Source organism: Camelus ferus, chromosome 3, assembly GCF_009834535.1.
Source record: "Camelus ferus isolate YT-003-E chromosome 3, BCGSAC_Cfer_1.0, whole genome shotgun sequence".
NCBI classification, from domain to species: Eukaryota; Metazoa; Chordata; class Mammalia; order Artiodactyla; family Camelidae; genus Camelus; species Camelus ferus.
Window position 1 is genome coordinate 74,031,253 of NC_045698.1, and position 21,628 is coordinate 74,052,880.

Below are 21,628 nucleotides of genomic sequence, written 5' to 3' on the forward strand. Positions count from 1 at the left end.
TAAAAAATCTGTACTGAAGGTGTGGAGAACTACACATTTGCTCAAAATGTGTTCAGTATCACAAGCACACTTGCGTGCAAAGATTAATATGTTAGAACTCTAAGGAAGAGTGGATTTGTTTTACTGTAAAATTTTCCACCCAACTTCTATAATTCATCTTGAAATATTTCTCTTTGGTTTCAGAAAAATAAGCTCTCACTTGCTACCTTGATGCAACATGCTGGTTCATCAAAACCCTGACAATAAACCGTTTTCCCAGAGTTTCCCTTCTAACATTTGTAAGCAGTAAGCAATAGGTAAGAGTGAGCTTTCCACTGGGCACCTGAAAATAAGACTGTCCTCTGAATTAAACTATAAAGTTAATCCAAAATAGAACAAATGAGCAAAGATAACAGCCAAAATAGCTCCCAGGCCAAAGCAAGAATCTGACATCACATCATCATCACAATGATCCACAGAGAGGCATCAATCGGATAAAATGGTGACCAGATAATTTACCATCCAACCATGACATCAGGCCAGACACAAACCAGGACTGTGCTGCACCAACTGACACATACAATCACCCTAAATCACAGAGGAGTAGGTCCTGCTGGAAAATGAGAATATAAAGCAGGAGAGCAAACTTCGGCATTGCTGTTCCAAATAGTATAATGGAACCCTGTTTCATGAATATAACACTCATTTGGTAGTTAATAATGTTTTAGCCCATGTCTGTTCTCATGATGTAGTTTCGTGTGGTTGTTTAACTTGACTGTGTAACTGTTCATTTACTTATGCCTTACTTCTTCTGGTATACGGTGGGTCTTTTTGATCACTGGGATACGTGTCTCATTTGTCTTTTCAAACCCCACATTCCAGCACTGTGTACTATAAACTGTGGACAGAAGTCAAGTGCTCAGTGACTGACAGTAATCATAATAATTGTAATTACAATCAGTATGTGTTGAGTAGTTAACTACGTGCCAGAAACTAAGTACTTACTATGTATAATTGCATTTAAATCAGATATAAACTTTATGAAGTAAGTATTACTGCTGCCTTCATTATAGAGATCAGAAAATAAGAGAGGGAAGGCAAGTAACCCGCCCAGTGAGGAATGGGTAGGAAGTAGCAGAGCCAGGATTCAAATCCAGACTGTCTGGCTCTGGCTCATAACTACTGTGCTATACTGTCCCTTTGTGGAAAAGGCATGTGCCTAAATAATTTATTACACTTTTTTTGCTATTAAATATTAAAGTCACTTCTAAATGCTCCAAAATAGTTGCTGATTGCATCCACAGTTGGCATAGGTTTGGAGAAACGGATACTCTTTTCCAGGGATATCAACTTACATATTGATACAATATTCTATAGGGAATTAAGCATGATGTATTAAAGTTTAGACATATTAAGCCTTTAGATACAGAAATTCAATTCAAAAGAATTTAACCCTAAGTGGACAAAAATAAAAGTACACAAAGCTACAGGTATAATAATGTTCATCATACAGTTATTTATAAGAGTAAAAATAGGAAATAATTGGAATGTCTATCAATAAGAGATTGGGTAAGTAAAATGTGCTAAACCCTGCCATAAATCCACAAGAAATGGTGACATCGATGTATATCTATTAAAAAAAATAAATCCAAAATACACTGTTGATACAAAGAAAGGCTGCAAAATAGTACACACAGTGTAATTCCAAAAGGAGGTGGGGGGAGGACTCGCACATATGTTCATATCTAAAAAGCTGTTCACCAAAATGTCAACAAGGAAAATGTCTAGATAGTGAGATTTTAGGTAGTCTCCATGTTTTTTTTTTAATATTTAATAAAAACCTCCTTCTGTGAGTATTGTTGTTTTGCCAAAGGAGCATAAAAGAAATACAAGACAGCACAAATCCAGAGATACTCCAGTCCATTGTAGGCCATGAAAGAAAACAAGTGTTAGTGGCAAATAAGTGGCAAGTAATGAAAAGTGAGGAAGAAACTCAGCAAAGTGGGACCCAGCAACCTGGGAGCCAAGGGGAGGCAGCACCAAGCTCCACCTGCACCACGAGCAAGTGGCGGGAACCCGGACAAGTCACAGATGACCTTTGAGCCTCAGTTTCAAAACAGCAAAATGAATGAATGGAGGTTGTTCTTGGATATTCTTTTCAATCCTCAATCCCAAGGGCCTGTGGTTAAAAGTTTCAGAAAGTGCAAGTAGAAACACATAACCCCTCAATCCCGTGCCAGTCACGGAGGATTGTGTTGCAGTTTATTAGTAGACACGTTAGTCAGTTTGTACTAGATGTGAAACACCAAAGCCTAGAGAATGAGAACAGCAATGAAAACCCATAAACACACTCGGGCACTCGTTATTGGAAACAGGGTTATTCCTCAGGGAGTGGAACAGTACACTCACCTAAGGAAGGAGTCCATGGGAGACCCCCTCGCTATCTCAATAAAAGCTCATTTCCAAACAGTTGACAGTTCTCTTGTAACATTTCACTTTTACACAGATAAAAAAGTACAATATGATCCATCTGACATTGTGGTCTTTATATTCTTCCTGACAAAAATCTATGAAAAAGAATCAGGTGAGACTTTGATGTTGCATTCCACTGTTATTCAAATATATCGATAATCAAATCTGGAGAGGTGCCAATAAAAAGGGAATAAACATCATTAACATTTTAATAAACCTGCAAGCCACAGGGCTGGGAAAACAGAGCAAGACAGAGCAAAGGGAAATCAGCATGTGCAGTGCCTTCCCTCCAGCGGTTTGCCCCTGGCATTCCATTGTATCCTCCCCACATCAGCCGCTCCAGGGAGACGGCTCTGTATTTGAAAGCCTCTCATAGACCTACCCAAGCTCTAAAGTTTAGGGGATGTGTTGGAGTCTTTTTTTTTTTAACTGAGAATAAATAACCCGATTTTTAAAATACTTTCAGAAAGTGCTGATCTTTTAGTTATAAGAAGCATTTTAGATGAGAGGTAGTCAGAGCGTGATTTAATACGTTAAATAAATAGAGACACAGATGACAGATGAAGGAAAAAGTCGTAAAAAGATGGGAAGAAAAGAAAAAAAAAGAAGTACATATACGCAATAGATGAAGAGCCAACAGCTTATAGGTAGAAGACTGAATTAAATGTCCTTTGAAACTACTGCCAAATTAGATTCTGTGACTTCTGTAATATATCAAACTCAGAATCACATATATACTCAAAGTAAACAGTTAATTTCCTTAACTTTTAAGTCATTGTATTTTTCTCACCTTAACTAGAAATTAGAAATTGAAAGCCCTGCTTCCTGGGATATTTGAATTTCATTTAATCTCCTTATTTATCATGTGTGTATTTGTGTATGTACATAATTGTTAAAGTATATTTTGAAAAGTATAACTCATTAAAATATACTTGGATGAAAACTTCCAGTGAAAACCGTTTCACAAGTATAAAACAGCTATACATTAAGGGATTTTACTTTATGGAAACATAAGTAGGGACCACTGTTTTTTTGGGTTTTTTTTTAAATCTCTACATAAGAATCTGAAAACACTTTACCCATTTAATCTGAAAATAAAGAGACGTTCATAAAAATATACAATAATGGGTCCACTCTGTCTTATTTTCTTCAGATAATTTGTGAACACTTCAGTGTTACCATACATTAAGCAATATGTAACCTTCAAGAATATGCTAGTGTCTTTAAAATGTTTGATTTAAGACCTTTGCTGTCAATTTGCAGGAAACCATGAGGCTGCAATGGTGATAAAACATCGATGATGGATGGTACCACCCCAGCCACCATTCTAATAATGAACTAATGATTCATACTCAAGGTGCTTTTGAAACATGATTAAGCCTCCAAACATTTCACTATGGTAGGTTCTCATTATCCCAATCTTGTAAAACAGAACTTAGATAAGTTTATCAAGATTATATACTGAACAGCTCAATGATAAAGTTTGGAACAACAACAAAAACAATACAAAGGACCCCAGACTCCCATAGTCCTCTGCAAGCCCTGTTCATTAGTATTGCAGAGAAGCCTTTCAGGGTAATTTATTTCATTGTTCTGAATCTAACTGACCTTCTCTGGTAGCCACTGGCAAGTGTTTGCCAAAATGTCACTGACCAAAAAATTCCTTACAATGCCATGTATTATAAAATGAATATGTCAAGAATTGGATGAAAATGTCATCAGTGACACTGACAACAATAAAAGAAAATATTCTACAGATTTAAGGAATGGAAGAAGATTCAAGTTAAAAGGGAAAAAAATTACCTGAGAAAATGTCATCAATGACTATATCAACAAAAGAGTAAAACAGACCACAGCTTTAAGTAGGGAAAGAAGACACAAGCTAAAGGGGGGAAAGATTCCTGAGAATCAAAACACTCTGTAATGGATCAGAAAAGGGAAAAAGACTCCTATTACAAATGCCTGTGGGAAAACTATGACCTCTCATTTAGAGAGAGTCCTGTTGTTCCTGGGGGAGGCAGGGTGGGGAGATGGAGGCAACATGGTGAGAGCTCTTCAGAGCTGAATCCCAAAGTCACTGGTCTTCCTATTTGCATGTCAAGATGAATGACATAATTTGTGAATGTCAAAAGCTGTCGTAGCAAATTAAATAGAAATTGAAAAAAATTTCCTATATGTTGCCCTTAAAATATAAAGTTAAAAGTTGTTGCTTTTCCCACTCTGAAGTCTTTGGAAATAAGTTTTGCTTACAAATACTTAAAACAACCCAGTTGGGTGTGTCTACTTTTTTGAAATTAAAGAAAAAAAAAGGGACTTCACTAAGAAAATTACTTTTACACTAGGACTTGGGATATTTATTTTAAATGGATTCTTAAAATAAATGATCACAGCTTATTACTGATGATTAGAATATATTCTTGGTATATTCTGGAATTTTCATCTGTATATTATTGGCTCTTTTGAATGACAGCTTTACTAGGAATTTCAAAATAACATGTGTACACTTTTGATTACCTGCTTTGAGGACGATCTGTTTTGAAGATGAACCATAGTCCAGGTTTAACTGTAGGCAGTTAACTAAGTACTTACAGGACGCCATCCTTCCAACAATGAAGTGAAATCAATGCCAATACGAGTGGTAAAAATACAGAGGTGCATGTTGGGATTTCCTGCTGCCTTGGATTACTACCCTATACGTATTCTTCCTCATACTTACTCCCAAGCCTGTCAGTGTGGATCACTATAAAGTCTAAATTCTTTACCAAATAGAGTGTGTGCACATACAACCTAGTTAGAGGATTGAAATGTAGTATACAAGTAACAGTGACAAGTTAGTAAAGATAAATGTAACTATTCAAATTAAACATTAGAAAAATACTGTCAGCGGGGAAAGGATCACAAGTGAAATATATGTGCATACAATAAGCAACATGAGTGCAGTACTGTGAAGTTATTGTGACAAGGTCCCAGCTACATTTTCAAAATAGGAGACGACCATTAAGTGTCTGTGTGGCTGTCTGAACGTCTGTCAGGGCCTGCCTGGTGATACTTTATATTTCTCCCTCTCTAACAAGCTTCACTGTTAGGTCGTACTTGGAGACGGATGGCTGCCAAGAGCCATTACCAAAAAAGGAAGAAAAAAAAAAAGAAAGAAAGCTCCTCTATAACATAATGATCTCTCGGTACTAGGGATAAACTTATGAAAAAAAAATCTTGGAAACAAAAAGAAGATGGACATCTATGTAAAGATATAAATTATTAAACAGTTCTAATTCCAATAATACTATAATATCCAAAATATGAACTGTAAGTAAAGTAATACATATTTCTTTGCAGACAGTTATCCCACAAATGTTTATAAATCTGTGCAGAAAAAAATGTTATAGAAAACTCCTTTTTCTCTCAAATTCATTACTAAATTTAATGAAGAAAGCCAGGGCATTGTCTTGACATATTTTGTCATCCCCTTTCCAAATAAACTGCTGCCACAAGAAAATCATGTTTCTCCAGGGTTTTTCTCCCCTCATCTTCATTCAGTTTTTTTTTGATCCAGTAAGGTTTACATGTTGTCAGACTAAAATTGTATTCACGTCCCTCACACATAAACCACCATTCTGTTAAGAAAGAGAATTCAGTGAATTCGGTGTGTGCCTCTTTAACTCTTTAATTACATTTATAAACCATTTCTAAAGGTTATGTCTACATTTATTAAATGAATTTGACTATTTTGACTTATTTTGATTTGCTCTATTTCTTGACCAACCTGAACAGCTCACTTTCTTTTTCTTTTACCTTGAACATAAGCTTATGGTTACTAGGTTTGACTGCCATCTAATCAATCAACATACATTTACTGAGTTTCTGGTTAGGAGTCCAGGATTATGAAAAAGTCAAAATTTCCAGATCCAGTTTTAATTCCTATGCTGTTATGAACGTCGCACTCTAAGAAATTCATAATCCATCAGAATGTAAGTTAAAGCTAAAAGAAAAAAATGCAACCTACTCTCTCTCCTCTCCCCAAACACAAAATAATATTTTCCAGATATATATTCACACAAAACAAAATATTCATCCCTCTGTCTGTAATACAATAAAATATCAAAATACTAAAAAATACACTGGTAATTTGCTAGTGGAGAAAAAAGATTACTCAAAACCAAAACCAGGAATCCAGTCTAAATTCAACTTAAAAGAGAAACAAGTGGAAACTGTATTTCCCAAATTAAATGACTTCGCAAAATACCATAATAAATCATGGAGGAAATGCTCCCAGGCTTTGTTTAACAGGCAATAAAACCCCGAGGCAGGTCTGATTAGTGTGCTGCTATGGCAAATGGCAAGATGAGCGACGATACACATGTCAGAGTCACCTACTAGTCTTAACTGGTTCACTGATGTATGGTTTTTAAGGGGATAGTTAAAATTAAAAAAAAAAAAGCATTTCAAAAATGAAGAGTCCCACTTCTATCTGTGGAATATTTTGTGCAATATTTGTTATAGGCATTAGTACCATTATTGCCTATATGCCATAGAAGTTATGTGTTTACAAGACTTACTATTAGAAAACATAGATATTGAAGGCAAACGTAACAGTGATTAAGCCTCAGCCACAACTCTTCTAAAGGATGGTCTCCTTTCCATTTCTTCCTCACTTGACAACAGAGTAGAAAAGGATCTATTCTGAATAATATGAAACCCCAAAACTGTTTTAAATATACGTAAAATCAAGGCCTTATATTTACATATTTTAAAATTTGTATACACACAGTTTCTTTCAAACTTAAGGCCCTTCCTTATGAGACCAGAAGAGCTGTCTTTTTTTCCCCACACAGTTCTTAGGTGAATACTCAAGATTAAATAGTAACACTAGAACTGCAAATAGATGTTATTTTATTGTAATTTTTATTTTAATCAGTGATATTTATTTTATTATGCTATTTACCTAGCACTTATATTCAATAGGCTCCACTGGTAAGTTTAACTGCTTATTGAAACCAACTGTATTTTCAAACTCAGAATAAGCTGTTGGAGGCAGTTTGATAGATGGGACTGAGGTCAAGGAGGTTTGCATTCAATCCTGACTGCACTTACTAGCTGTGATTGCAAGCTAGATACTTAACCTCGCTGAACCTTATTTACCTCACCTATAAAACAGGGCTTAATGATATCTACATCACAGATTTGATGCGATAAATAGAATAACAAAACACTCTTGGCACTTTGCCTAACTTAATATAAAATTCTCAATATAGAGCAGCTACAAAGCCAGTGTCTCAGTCATCAATTACTGAATAAAAAACCACACCAGAACTTCGTAACTTGAAAAAAAGAGCTCTTAAGTTGCTCACAACTCCATTGACCGGGAACTGGGCTCAGCTGAGCAGTTCTGCTGGTTTCACTCATCCAGCCTGCAGGAATCCAAAGGCTTGACTAAGGCTGGATAGTCTAAGGGGGCCTCACTTGCAAGTCTGACAGTTGGCCCTGGCTGTTGGCTAGACCTCTGTTTCCACATGGTCTCTCATCCTCAGAGAGACTACTCGGGGCTTCTTCAGGTGGGGCAGCATTCCAGGAAAGGCAAGAACAAAAATTGCCAGGCCTCTTGAAGCCAAAGCTTGGAAGTCCCACAACATAATTCCCACTATACCCTACGGGTTAGAGCAAGTCATGAAGCCAACCAAGGTGCAAGAGGATAGAGAAACAGATGCCACCTCTTGATGTAAGGATAGGCAACGTCCCACTGCACAAAGGTATGCATATAAGGGTGGGAAAATGTATGGCTATAACTTAAAATCTTCTAAAATCTACAAAATAATGACAACCTTTTTTGGCACCTATGCTATCTTTCAACTAAAAATAATGGCAGAATTAACATTCTGAAGGCCAAAAAGAAATACCAGCTTGAGTTTTCCCCAAACTAAACTAACGTTGTTTTGCTTTTTCAATGACAGATTTCAAAAGAAGACCAATCCAGGCCTAGTGATTGACAGCATCATTCAGGTTTCTGTCTCTTTTCCTGTGTTCTAAGAATCCTCAACACTTTTTAATTTACTCTAATCGATATATTTATTTTCATCTGATTTGATATTTTTACCTTCAACAAGTAGCTTTCTAACTGAACATTCCACAACAAATAACATCACCAAGAAATTAGGATCAATAGGGAGCACCTCTAGAAACCATGAAATTTTATAGAAGTAAAGAAAAAATGTATCATTCTAAAAAGTAAATATACTTTTGTTATTCTCCATGAGAATGATCACTAGAGAAAAAAAATTAGTTTTGTGATGTAGCTAATAGGCCAGCCTTAGAGATCTATTCACATTGACTTAAGAAGAAATAAAATTTTTAAAAATTAAAGAAAATTATTTTTGTATCTACTAACAAACAAAAAGCAGAATGCCAAAACAAAACCTGAAATTTAATTCATTGTATCAAATTTAATTTTAATGAATATCTTTCAAAATTTCTTGTCATAGCCACAGAACGTCACAAAATGACAACTACTACCAAGACATCCTTTAACATGTGTGTCTTTAAAAGATTCATTCCGAGAGCCTTAAATATAAAGTCCTTAATACAATGCAATACAATACAATCTGCTTGCTTTGGATAATTTCATGGGGCAGGATATTCCACTAAACATACTGCATGATGAAAACTGCTCCCTAAGGAAGGAGAGAGATGAAAAGAAGACCTATGTGCAGTTCGGCAATATGGTGAACAGAGAAGCAAGCAGTTTGGGGAATGACTAATTCCCCCACTAGTGACATTTCTACATTTTCCAATGAAGAACTGATTTCTAAACTTGCCTTTTTTTTCAGCTGAGGATCTGTTACAACATTGCTTCCTAAAGGAACAGTTGGAAACTCAAGTAGTTTTCAATTTTAGACAAATTGGTGCTGCCAAAATTATAATACTCAATAACAGAAAACTTCAATTACATGAGGTATGCCTAATCTGGCTTTAAGACATTTAAAAATCCTGAGAATGGTATGAGAAGCCATATGAGAAGCCAAATACACTTCTGCCTAGAGAAAATGCCCACAAGCCAGTGCCATCTTTGGTGGTTAGGTATCTCTCCTCCTATGTGCGCAAGCCTCCTTAGTGTGCATTATTGGAACCAGATAATTCTACTTGATAATTAGAGATTAAAGATAACTCCATTGTACAGTTCCCCAAAAGGTAATCTACTCAACTTATTTTTAAAGGAAATCTTGTATGTGTCTAAAGTACTCTTATTTTGCTTTAATTATTCCAAAGTCCTACATGGGTGACAGACATATTATATAGGTTCCTATGGAATAGTTATCACTTTGGAAAAATAGTGACAATTCTAACATTCTTGAATTATATTGCTTACTAATCTTAACTGCCACGATTTCAAAAGACAGTTCCAAAGTGCATCTTGAACAAACAGAAAAGCAATTAGCCTAAATTAATTGCTTTGCTGATGTGATTTGCAGTAGGTATGCTTGGTGGTTTTGCAACTCCTGCCAGTGCTTTCACAAGCCAATGTTCTGATGATTTTTTAGCCTATTTTTGCACCAGAGCAATTAACCAGATAATTGTTCTAATGTGAACCTGGCCTTAATCAGTATGTTTAGGTTTATAGTAGCAATTAACCAAATATTAAACATACTTTAGAGAGCAGCACTTAAAAGTGCTACAAGAAGAATTAAGAAAAAATCTGCAACTTTTTTTTTCTCACATAGCCATACTTTTCTCACCAAGAAACAGAAAAAAGCTGGAACTGTCTCCTCTGCCTCTTTTCAAATAATATGCAGTATCATTACAAATGAAAAGCAAATGAAGTTTCTGGTTCTTCATGTAAAAGCATTTCAAAGACTATATTAAAAAGGCAGAAGCCAAAGATTCAACATTAAAACCTATGTGTATTGTTCAAAAAACGAGGCTATGGCTTTCAGGTAAAAAGCGTGCAATACATAAAGCAAGCTCTATCTGAATCCAGACAATGACATTAACTCCTCACTTTATTAAAGTATCAACTTTATTCAGAAATAAATAAATCTGAAAGAAAGAGGGAATTTGAACCAATTGCCTGGATTTCAGCCAGCATTGAGGCCAAATTTTAAAACAGACTTATCATCCTACAAAAGCAGCATTTATAATTCTCTCAAGACACAGGTATTAAATGACTTCTATGCAAGGTGCCAGGGGCTGAGGTTGGGGCAGAGGGCCAACGATGAAGACACAGGATTCCTTACAAGGAGAGAGATTCCTAAACAAAATATTACACAGCCACAGAGTGATCTATGCCACCAGCGGACTGATGTGCTGTGGATTCAGCTAGACAGTAACGTGATGCAGCACTTCATTACAACCACCGTTATTATTTCATCTTTCCTCTAAATATAAAGGAATTCACATTCATTTTAAGGGAAATTATTAGTGGGGCAACTATAATTGTTAATGAAACTAGCCGGCTTTTTTCAACTTCAGTAAAGGAGTTATTTTATACTACTTTAAATTGAATATGTTATCAGTTGAGGAATGATATACATAAAACCCTTCCGTCTTCATGAACCAAAAGGGTTCAAGCCGAAAGTACTCTGTCATTCTTCATGTCTTCATGTCGTCTTTTCTAATTTCTGAAAGGACTGTCACACAGAAAATAGCCCAGGCACATACATGTCAGATCTGCCATTTTTAATTATTACCAATCAAGTTCTAGCAATTTCTCCTCTGGTTAAACATGTGTGTACCTATCTTCTAAAATATTTCTTCATGCCACTGTTCATAAAATATTTTAGGCTGAAGCAAAATCTCCTGCACTAAATTAATAACTAATCACAGGAGATATTTATCATCTCCAGCCTTTTACAAGAAAATTGTCAGATTTAATCACCTTTCTCATATTTTCACTATTTACTGGGCTTCATTTATCACACATTTTAAAAATTTGACAACAGTGAGTTATTTTAATTACCATTTCTCGTTGGAGATTAAGAACAAGACAACTCCTTGGGGGAAGCAAAGGTAGGTGGGATAAATTTCATAAATTTGTCCAGTCAATAAACTATCATCATTTTCATCAATAAATGAAGATTTTGTTCATTGTTGGCAATTTTAAGATGGGTTTGAGGTTAGGAAGCCTCCAAATTCATGGGTGTAGAGTGCTGCATTCATCATCATATAAACTATGTCCCATTCTTTCCCATAATTTGATCATGAATTCTGATTTCATAACACATAAAACATACTTTTTTTAATCCCACAAACTAAATGCTTAACATAATCTTTATATTGTCCAAAAAACAAAAAGCAGCAGCAGCATTTAGAGTAGCACATCCAGGAATACCAATAATTTGATTCTATAAAAGCTCTGTTAATGATTATCATTTGCAGAAATGTTCACTTATGCACTATTGCTCACTAGGAACCACAGACAAGGCAGATATTGAAAACTACCATTATATGTTAGAACTATCATAAAAATTCATAGCATTCTATACGACAAAATAACGTGAACATGAAGAATCAATAAGACAGACTTATCCACAGCAAATCCAGTTTCCAGCCCATCTCCAGAACTGGAGTTAAAGATCAGGGCAGGTTGAAATAGATGAGATATAGATAATCTCATAAAGATTTTCCTTTCAAGTGATTTTACTAGTTTAGATACTCCAGTGTTATAATCAATTAATATTGCCTGTAAGATGATATTTCATCATCAGAAGCACTGAAAGAACCAGTATCAGAACTGATATCCAATATCAGTATGTGCCAAACCATGAAAAAGTTCCCTTAATTTGAATACACTAAGAATTTCATCTGAGGATAATTGTACAAATCATTTCATCAGAGAAACTTCTCCTTCTATAGAAAAGTATCATCAACTATTTGAAGAATCACATATACAAGGAGAACTGTACAGATTTGTTATGGCAGTCATTTCTAACCAAAGGTACTGAAACCTTCAATGAAGTTAACTTCCTTCTTTTTAACTCAGTAATAACTTATTCAAAGTATGTACCCAGTATTCTCCTTTACTCTGCAATGGTTAAGTATTTGTTAGAACTGACAGAGAGCATTTATAGATAACAAAATATTTATAAAAATAAATTATCATCACATGCTTAAATAAATATCTATTCAAAAAATCATTTGTTAAATTCTTTTTGATATCAAGTATGAGCTAGATGTGGTAAAAGACACAAAAATGGTCTTTATTTTATGTTTCCTCAAGGAACTTAATAAGAAATAAAGAGTATTTATAAATGGGGTTGTTGGGGGAAAAACTGCTTTTTATCACAAACTTAGATGTTTTGACAATCTACAGCTCCTTGTGTGCAATAAGATACCCAAATCCTGTCACCTCTCAGATACCTCGTAAGGAAAAGAGAAGCAACAATCCCAATGACATTCAGAGTGACCAAGCATAGTCTGAGGTAGGGTGACCTTACAGTTTATCATCCAAGCAGGACACTGTGGAACACACAAGGGAGCAGCACAAATGCTATACCTGACAGAATTCCAAAACAACAGGAATGGGTTGGGACTGTCCTGAGCAAATCGGGACATTAGGTCTGAGGCAGAATAAGGCACTGGGAGAAAGTAAGCCCCTCGTGGTCAGAGCTTAGACTTTGAAGACACAGAAAAATGGGTTCCAGTCTTGGTTCCACCACTTACCAGCTGTGAGTGGTCTAACCTCTCTGGACCTTAATTCCTTCATTTGAAAATGGGGTTAATTGCTTCCTCAGGGTTTTTCTAAAGATGAAATGAAACACTGTGTGTAAACATTTAGCACAGTGTATGGCACAGACTGTAGTAAATGGTAGCTGTTATTAGCTGCTGTTATTATCCTTGGTCAAAAACAAAAGAGAAAATATATGCTCTGACCTTGGTAGCATACAAAAAGCAATCATGCTTTTAAAAAGAGGGTCTAATGGTAGAAAGACACCAAAGACAACATTTTTGTAGCTGGTTTGGGGGCCTGAATAGTAGTTAATCCAATATCATACTATTCTTCTAGGGATGGTCTTACAAATAAATGCGAATATAAAAGAGAGTATCAAAAATATGCCAACCCCAAACAAGTGTCAACAGCTCAGAAAGACTCCATTCAGTCCCTATAACTCTTCCAGAATTCAGTAAAATATATTTATTCTTTCTACAAAAATATGAATAAATATCATAGAACATACTCAAAACTATGTAGTAAAGTACAGAAATAACTAGAATTCAGTTTTACTAACACTCTACCTAACCAACCCAGCCACATCATTTGGCACCAGAAGCATGCAGACTGACTGCTCCGCGTTCTCTATGGGCAGGAGTGGGCTGCTATAAATCCCACCACCGAGCTGCTTCAATGGGCAGCATGATTTTTGCTGCCTCTTTATTTACAAGTTTTCATGCTTTTATAGAAGCAAATTGTTCAAACTTCACACTCAGTACTCCAAGGTGAAACGTATTCCTCTCCTCCAGACCACTTAACTTTAATAGAAAACAAAATATTCTCAAACTCAAATTCAACTCTGCCTCCTGGATTTAATGGATAGGTTTGTTCCCCTTGGGCAATCTTTAAACCTCAGTCTCTAGGAGAATTAAGTAATATTGGGGGATTGAAATGAAATAAAACTCTAAGTCCACTGTGACATGACATTCACAGGAAGATAGTAGATTATCCACCCAGTCCTCGAACACTTATAAATACAATATATAGCATGTGTTCACAAAACAATTCTTGGAAATAAAACACAATGGGCACTCAGCAAATATTTTATATCACCAACACCTGCTCAAATCCTCTCTGAACTTTATTTCTAAATGTCACCGTTTTTTATTGAATCAACGGAAATTTGAAAGAAGAAACAGAATAAACATCCAGAGAAGATCAAGGGAATTAGAAAAATCTTTATAGAAGCCTCATTGAGTTTTACATGAGCCAGGGTGCTGTCAGTCTCCCTGAAAGGGGTGGTGGAGTAATCCGTCACTCTACAACTTCAACCTGAGTATACCTAAAAGACTAAAAAGGGCTACATGCCGAAAAAGAGAAGACAGAAAAGAGTCTTAAGATTTTTCTTAATATTATAAACAGAGGAATCATGAATCAAATACTAAGCACTGCAAATAAATTCATTTTAAACCATCGGCTTGAAGTTGGAGGCAGTTTAGTAAACCAGTTCAACTCTCTTTATTACTCAGGAAACATTTTATGACACTCTTGTTTGAACACTAAGTGGGAGTGAGTTCTCCGTTTTGGAAGGCAGTCAGTGATAACGAAGGTTTTAACTTATTGTAAGCTCAGTTCTCTCTCCCTCTGTAACTTCTACCTGTTAGCCAAAGTTCTGAGGCCTGAAATAATGAAGAACTAATTTAGGTAAACTAATTAACTCTATTATCTGTTAACATATTTTATCAGACTCAATTTAAAAGACCCATTTGATTTAAAATAAGAAAATTTTACCTAAAAATCTCTACATTCTGGATTTTATTAAAGGCAAATTCAATCTGTAGACTGGGTGGGCACAGGCAGACAATATAAAAGAAGAGATCATGCTTGGTGGGAATAGTGGAGAAATTGGAGAACAGCCAAAGAAAAAAGCCCATTACTCATCCTGGAAGGATTGCTGACATGAGAAAATGTGGGTCCAATGTTGCTAGATGTGCAGCTTTCCCAAGAGAAGGACCAAATTTAGAATTTTTATGTGAACTTCCCCAATTTTTTAAAAGTTGGCAACTAATTCAATTTTTAAAATATTGCATAGGCCAAACAAAACTGCTTTTTGGACTAGACTCAACTATGGCCCACCAGTTTGCAATTTCAAAATGATGTTATTTAAAGTTTTATTTAAAGGGAAAATATTTATAGTTACTATTCTCAACACTAATACACATAAAGTAAAATAGAAACATACTGTAAATGTTAGTCTATACTTGAAAGAAACTGGTCACAATAGTCTAAGATTTAAAATTCTTCAAATTTTAGAGGGTCCACTGATGCAACAGCCCCCTTTATACAAATAAAAGATTCACACAGCAAATTAACTCCTTAAACAAAGTGTCCTTTGTTATCAATGTTCAACACATTTAATACACTCATTGTTTTAAACTGCAAATTCAGAGTAAATCTCTAGCTAGGCAAGTTCAACTAGTTGGCAACATAATTTGCTTTAACAACCAGCCTGGCTTTTGTTACATTTTGTGACTTTAGCTGACAGATGCTAGAGAATCTTTCACTTCTCTTGTATTGTTGTCCTCTACTGTTTTCCTAATTCATGAGCAAGCAAGGTCAACTGTCAATCAAAGAATTATATGTTAGATGGTGGATATATAGATCATATGATCAAACTTTATTGTTAGAGCTAATGTTAAAAATTGAAAATGAGATTAATTTCCTCTTTGATAGCCCATTTAAATATTAAGAATAGCTTTTGTAAAGATCGATTAAAATCAATTAGATTTCATTTAATTCTTCTGGGGAAAAAAAAAAACCAAATAGCCATTATAGCATATCACCATTCAGACTGAGAACCATATCAGCTTTTTACATACAAAGCACACTGCTTCTACACTCTATACCAAACATACAAAAACGATGAAGAACAAATTGAATGTGAAATAACAAGAGATTTATATCAAATGCAAATAAACATTCCAATAAACTTATAGTCAGAGAGAGTGGAGGAGATGTAATAACCAGATGTTTAATTTAAATCATTGATAGAAATAGTCAGTGTCTTCTTTTCATAAACCACTTGGATTTTATTTGTATTTAAAAGCAATCGTAAATGTCAAATGACTACTAGATCATCCTTATGAATACAAGAAAATACCATGCCTTTTAACTCTCTAAACAAAAAGTGCTTTCACAAAAACAAAGGTAAAGAACAGCATGTCTTAGTCACACAGATCAATTCAAGAACCACAAAATGCTAAAAGGTACCATGAGCTTAACAATAAAGACCTTCAATTACTACGTATTTTTAACTTTGAACTTGAAGAAAAAAGCTTATTGATAAAAACTTTTAAAATCCAGGATAAATCTTATGCCTAAAGATATGAGAAAAGTATCAAAGTTTATCTTCATATAAGTAGTCCTTTATTAAAGCTAGCAACATTAAACATAGATCCCTTTCACAGGTATTACATACAAAATGTATCTAAAGGTTCTATTATATCTTTACTACGAAAGAAAATAATGAGATTAGTTTTAAAAAAACTAAGAATGTTACATATAAATGTCAACTGTGTGTGCATCCCAGCTATGAAATGGAAAATTGACTCATTAGCCATTTGCTTTTTCTTGTTTGTCCCCATCCAGTTTTTACTGCAGCAAAGATGGAAAAACACACCCAATCAGAAAAGCCAAAGAAAAGTCAAACAAATGGCCTAAAATTTAATAGGAATAGTATGACCTTCTGCTGAACAAAAGATGTTGAAAGGTTTAAATGAGAACACGTGTAAAGTGCCTATCAATTTCCTGGGTAATAAAGGTTACTTTCCCTCCCCTCTATCCTTACAAGGCTCACTATTATCTCACTCATTAAGTCTTATGTCACCTAAAGAGAGCAACCTTTGGGAGCGGCAGGGACTCAGTGCCCCATGTCTGAGACACAGCATCAGGTATTTAGTAGGGGGTTAATAAATGCTTTCTGATTTACTAGAGGATAATAATAATGAACAAATGTAAAACAGACGCTAATTGATAGGCTAAATGCATTAGTGCATTCCAGTGCCCTCTATATGAAAGGTTACTAACCCATCTTGGCTAAGTGCTGAAATTATAATTAAGTCTTACGGGAAGGCCTCGATTTATACCAATATAATTACAAATATTACTTAGCTTAGTGATAGAGTATGGCAAGAACAATGAGCTGAGTAATTTAGACGATACTGCAAAGTGGGTTTTAATGTCTGAAATTTCTAATACAGTACACAGGATAAGTGCAAGCAGTGTAATTAAAACCTAAGAGAGTCTGATCTTTAAAACTCTACTGCTCAACCTCATTAAAATGCATGTTTTCTCAATTAATCCAAACTTTTCCATTAAAAACATAAAAATACACTTTCATTCCCTGCAAATAAATCTCTACAGTACATGTATTTAGGATCAAATACCAAATAACCATTAATAGTTAAGTAGGAAAAAGACGATTGAAATAGCAAGAGATTCGAGCACATGAAGCCTAACAAAGGGAAGGAAAAGCAAGGTAAGGGCTGCCCACTTTTTCACACACAGTTACAGCTAAATAAGCACTTGAAGAGCTCAGAGATGAGGAATCCCTGAGTACCTTTGTGTAAATGATACAGACCTAAGCAAAATGTTTATTTAGGAGATAATCCTTATAATCATATATGGACTGCATCATATTTACCTCTGTAGGCTCCATGTACTGACTTAGGGACATAGAAAATTGCTGTGGAATGAAAGGCAATCATTTTCATAATCACTTTGTGGCAGAATAGTTTTCTGCTTTCAATTCAATGCATTACTAAGACATTTACCTCAATATTAAGGTAAATACCTAAAAACAAAGGATAATATTTTTAATGTACTTTATTTGATTAGTTGTTATGAAAAACACTTAAAAGACTATTTTTAAGTTGTCACATAATTGACTATGCAGAAGAATGCTGATTACAGAGAATTTGATTTTTTCAAATTTTCATAAGTTTCCTTTAGATTTTGAAATGCCTCACACAGTGACTATTACTAAAAAGCAATAAATACCTTTAATAAATGCTGATTGTGCATCTATTCTGAATGAGTAAATTTTTCAAGAAAAATTTTACTAAGAAAGAGCCAAGTTGAAAGCTATCACATAATTTAAAGAGTAATGCAGGGTAATTTATAAAAATGTCACTAGAATTTACCATACTTGGGGAAAATGGAGTCTATATGATTTTATTTTTAAAGTATGTAAAAAAAATTAAAAGTGAAGGGGGGAAGTGTCAAATTTTGAGCATTATCTGACACAAACTTAAATTACTGCTCCAATTTGTGGAAAATACTTAAATCTAAATAGGTTCTAATTTTAGCTGAAATAGTGCTTTCTATTTTGAAAGCAAAATATTTTTGATGGCCTATCTTTAAAAAAAATTTATTCTTGAAAAGTTACTGGGCAAGAGTCTTCTCTCATGTTTATATTTAAGACCCTATGTAAACTAACCAGCAGCAACAGAGCAGTGCTGCTCTGTAGTTGTTTTCATTAGAAAGAGGTCTACTTTCAAAGGTTCTTGCTTTTTTCCCTCTCTTCTTTTTTAGAGAAAATTGGTTTATCATTGCTCATCTAAAAACTACCCATTTTGCACATTTTTACACTATATATCTAACTTTCCATCATGTGACTTTTACTTTCAGAACAAATCACATGTATACAGAAAATAAAATGTCACCCTTGAGAAGGGATCTGAATGCATAATGTTTCAAATAGTTTCTCAGAATCATTTTCCTTGATAAGTGAACAGTAGCATCTACAACAGAAATTATGAAAATATTATAGTGACTAACAATACATTCTGGATGGGTGACAAGAAAAAAATTCAACATATTACTGTTGCTATAACTGTTTAGGCAAATATTTAAATCTTAGCACATAAAGTCATCTATGTGGTTTTCAAAACTTAAACATGTCTATATAAAAAAGAATGGCTACATCAAATTTTCCTTAAAGTTGACATGCCCTGTTATAAAGATAATCAGTACTTGGTACAAAGAACACATGTTCCTCTAGAAAAGTGTTTTTAAGGTGTTACAATGGTTACCTGTCATTTATGATCCAGTTCAGGCAGAGATTGAGAGAGCTAAGATTTTTGCACCTCTTGACAATTTCCATCACAGTTTCATTATCCAGTTCAGTGATATGACGTAGGTCCAAGCTGGAAAGGTTTCTTAGCTAATGAGATAAATAAAATGAAAGATGAGAAAGATAAATGCTACATTCATTCTCAAAAATTAGAAGTATAATTTATTATAGAGTATCACTGTATAATAGATAATAGTCTAGAATCATTTAATTAAACTAAATGTTTAAATAATATTTTAATACTAAATTAGTAATGAGGGCAGAAATCTACGGTGAATGTACAAAAGGCAACAAACATTAAAATCAAACAGATTTTATTGAGGCATCATAAAAATCAAAAGTTATCAATCTAGTAGGTGGGGAAGCTGTAAAGTATATCACATTTATTTGATAGGATTATCCTCTTTAACATTGTTCAATTTCAGATATTTATCTTCATGATTATAATGCCATTTTTGTACAGGTTTTCTCATTGTTTAAAAAAAAATAAAATATGAGTAAGTGTTTAATTCAGAGAAGTTTTGGTGATATTTTATCAATGTACACCAAACTGTATTATCATGGATTGTGGGTTTTGCTGTGTGAAAAACAATACAAAACACTGTTTAAGAAGTAAAGATTTTCTCCATGTACCACTTTCCCCGTTTCTTCATTTTCTCTAATTCATTCTCTACTTCATGTTTCCTGTCTTCCCCTGATGTTTAGACTCCAAGGAAAATTAATAATATCATTAACACAAAAATGGTAGGATATTAATTATCCTCTTCAAATAAACTACATTTTAAATGAGGTATTTTTGCTTAATAACATGCAAAGAATTAATTTGTAACACCCCCGCCAAAGATGTCTATGCCCTAACATGCTACCTTATATGTCAAAAGAGACTTTGCAAATGTGATTAGTTATGGATTTTGAGATGAGCAGACTACCCTGTATTATCAGGGTGAGCCCATCTAGTCACATGAACCCTTAGAAGCAGAGAAACTTTCCCAGCTAAAGTCAGAGCGATGTGATGGAAGAAGACACAGGGATATTTGAATTGTCAAAGGGACTGAACCTGCCTTTTTTGGCTTTGTGTTGGAGGAAGAGGGCCAGGAGCCAAGGAGGCAGGCAGCCTCTAGAGATGACAGCCAGTAAGAAACAGGGACTCCACACCTACAACTTTAAGGGATCGAATTTCCTCAAAAACCTGAAAGAGCAAGAAAACAGATTTTCTTCTCGATCTTCCAGAAAGGAACACAAGCCAGCCAACACCTTGATTTTAGCCTAGTGAAACCTGTGTTGAACTTCTGACTAATAAATGATGAGATAACAAATTTGTGCTGTTTTAAGCTGCTAGGTGTGTGGTAATTTGTTACAGGAGCAATAGAAAACTAGTACATGGTGTTTCCAGCGCCATCTGGGAGCTCTCCCAGGACAAGCCAGGCTTCTCTAGGCCAACGTCAAATCCTTCTGTTGGGGACAAGGTGAGTCACACAGGAAGCTGACTGGAAGGTGTAACCTAACTGCCAAGGGCCTCAGAGCAGGAGCCCGCTGAGTCCCACCTGAGGGTCATGTGAGCTTTGACCCCAAGAGAGGATAAGACACTGGCATTTCCGCTGCTGTAGGACCAGAGGGAAAGAAATACTTTAAAGCAGCACCATCCCAGAGAACTTTCTGCAGTGATGGAAATGTTCTCTATCTCTGCTGTCAAATAAAGTCATCACGTCACATGTGGCTACTGGGCACTTGAAACATTACTAGGGTGAGAAAGGACCTGAGTTTTTTAATCTTATTTAGTTTAGTTTACATTTAATTTTTATATCTGCATGCAGCTAGTGGCTACAGTGTTGGACAGGGCAGCTCTACAGAACTGAGTCTGCCAGGCAGCACTCAAACCCTCCTTCCCACCTCAGCTCACAGAGGGGGTCCAGGCAGAGTCACCACTCACTGCTCCGTGATGCATGCAGGCTGCAGAGCTATGGAGAGAAACAGAGCGGAGAGAGGGAAACTACAAAGAGGTCCACAACAGTAGGAAGTTCTTTCTAATTGAGACTGCAAGCTCCTGTTACTAAGGGCTGAATTCTGAGCATTCAGAATAAGATTTAGGAAAACCTCTCTGCAATAGGCCTCTGTGGTCAGATGTTCAAAGAAGTCGCCGTCATTGTGAGGCTCAGGACAACAAAGGAGAACCGAGGCAGGACCGGGAAAAAGAACTGGGTTCTGACAAAGCTCCCACTCAAGTTACCATGGTCTGAGGGCTTTACCAAGTGCCACCACAGGGTCGGTACTTGGCAACCAAAGCACACTGTAGGGGAACAGACTCACCTTTCTTAAAAAATTAAGACAAAAATAAAACAAACAAAGTCCAGACTGCTCTGGCTATCTCAGGAGCTCCATAGAGCTGCCCAGTCAGAACCGAGGCT

General features: G+C 35.3%; 1 protein-coding gene across 3 annotated transcripts in view; it reads right to left on the minus strand.

The window, feature by feature from the left end:
* FBXL17 (F-box and leucine rich repeat protein 17) overlaps positions 1-21,628 on the minus strand; it is a 439,173-nt gene that overhangs the window by 261,178 nt on the left and 156,367 nt on the right. For all 3 annotated transcript variants that reach the window (XM_032476466.1, XM_006195859.3, XM_032476467.1), the window contains one exon: positions 19,183-19,313. In XM_032476466.1, coding sequence (XP_032332357.1) covers positions 19,183-19,313 — 131 coding nt within the window. The remainder of the gene's footprint in view (positions 1-19,182; positions 19,314-21,628) is intronic.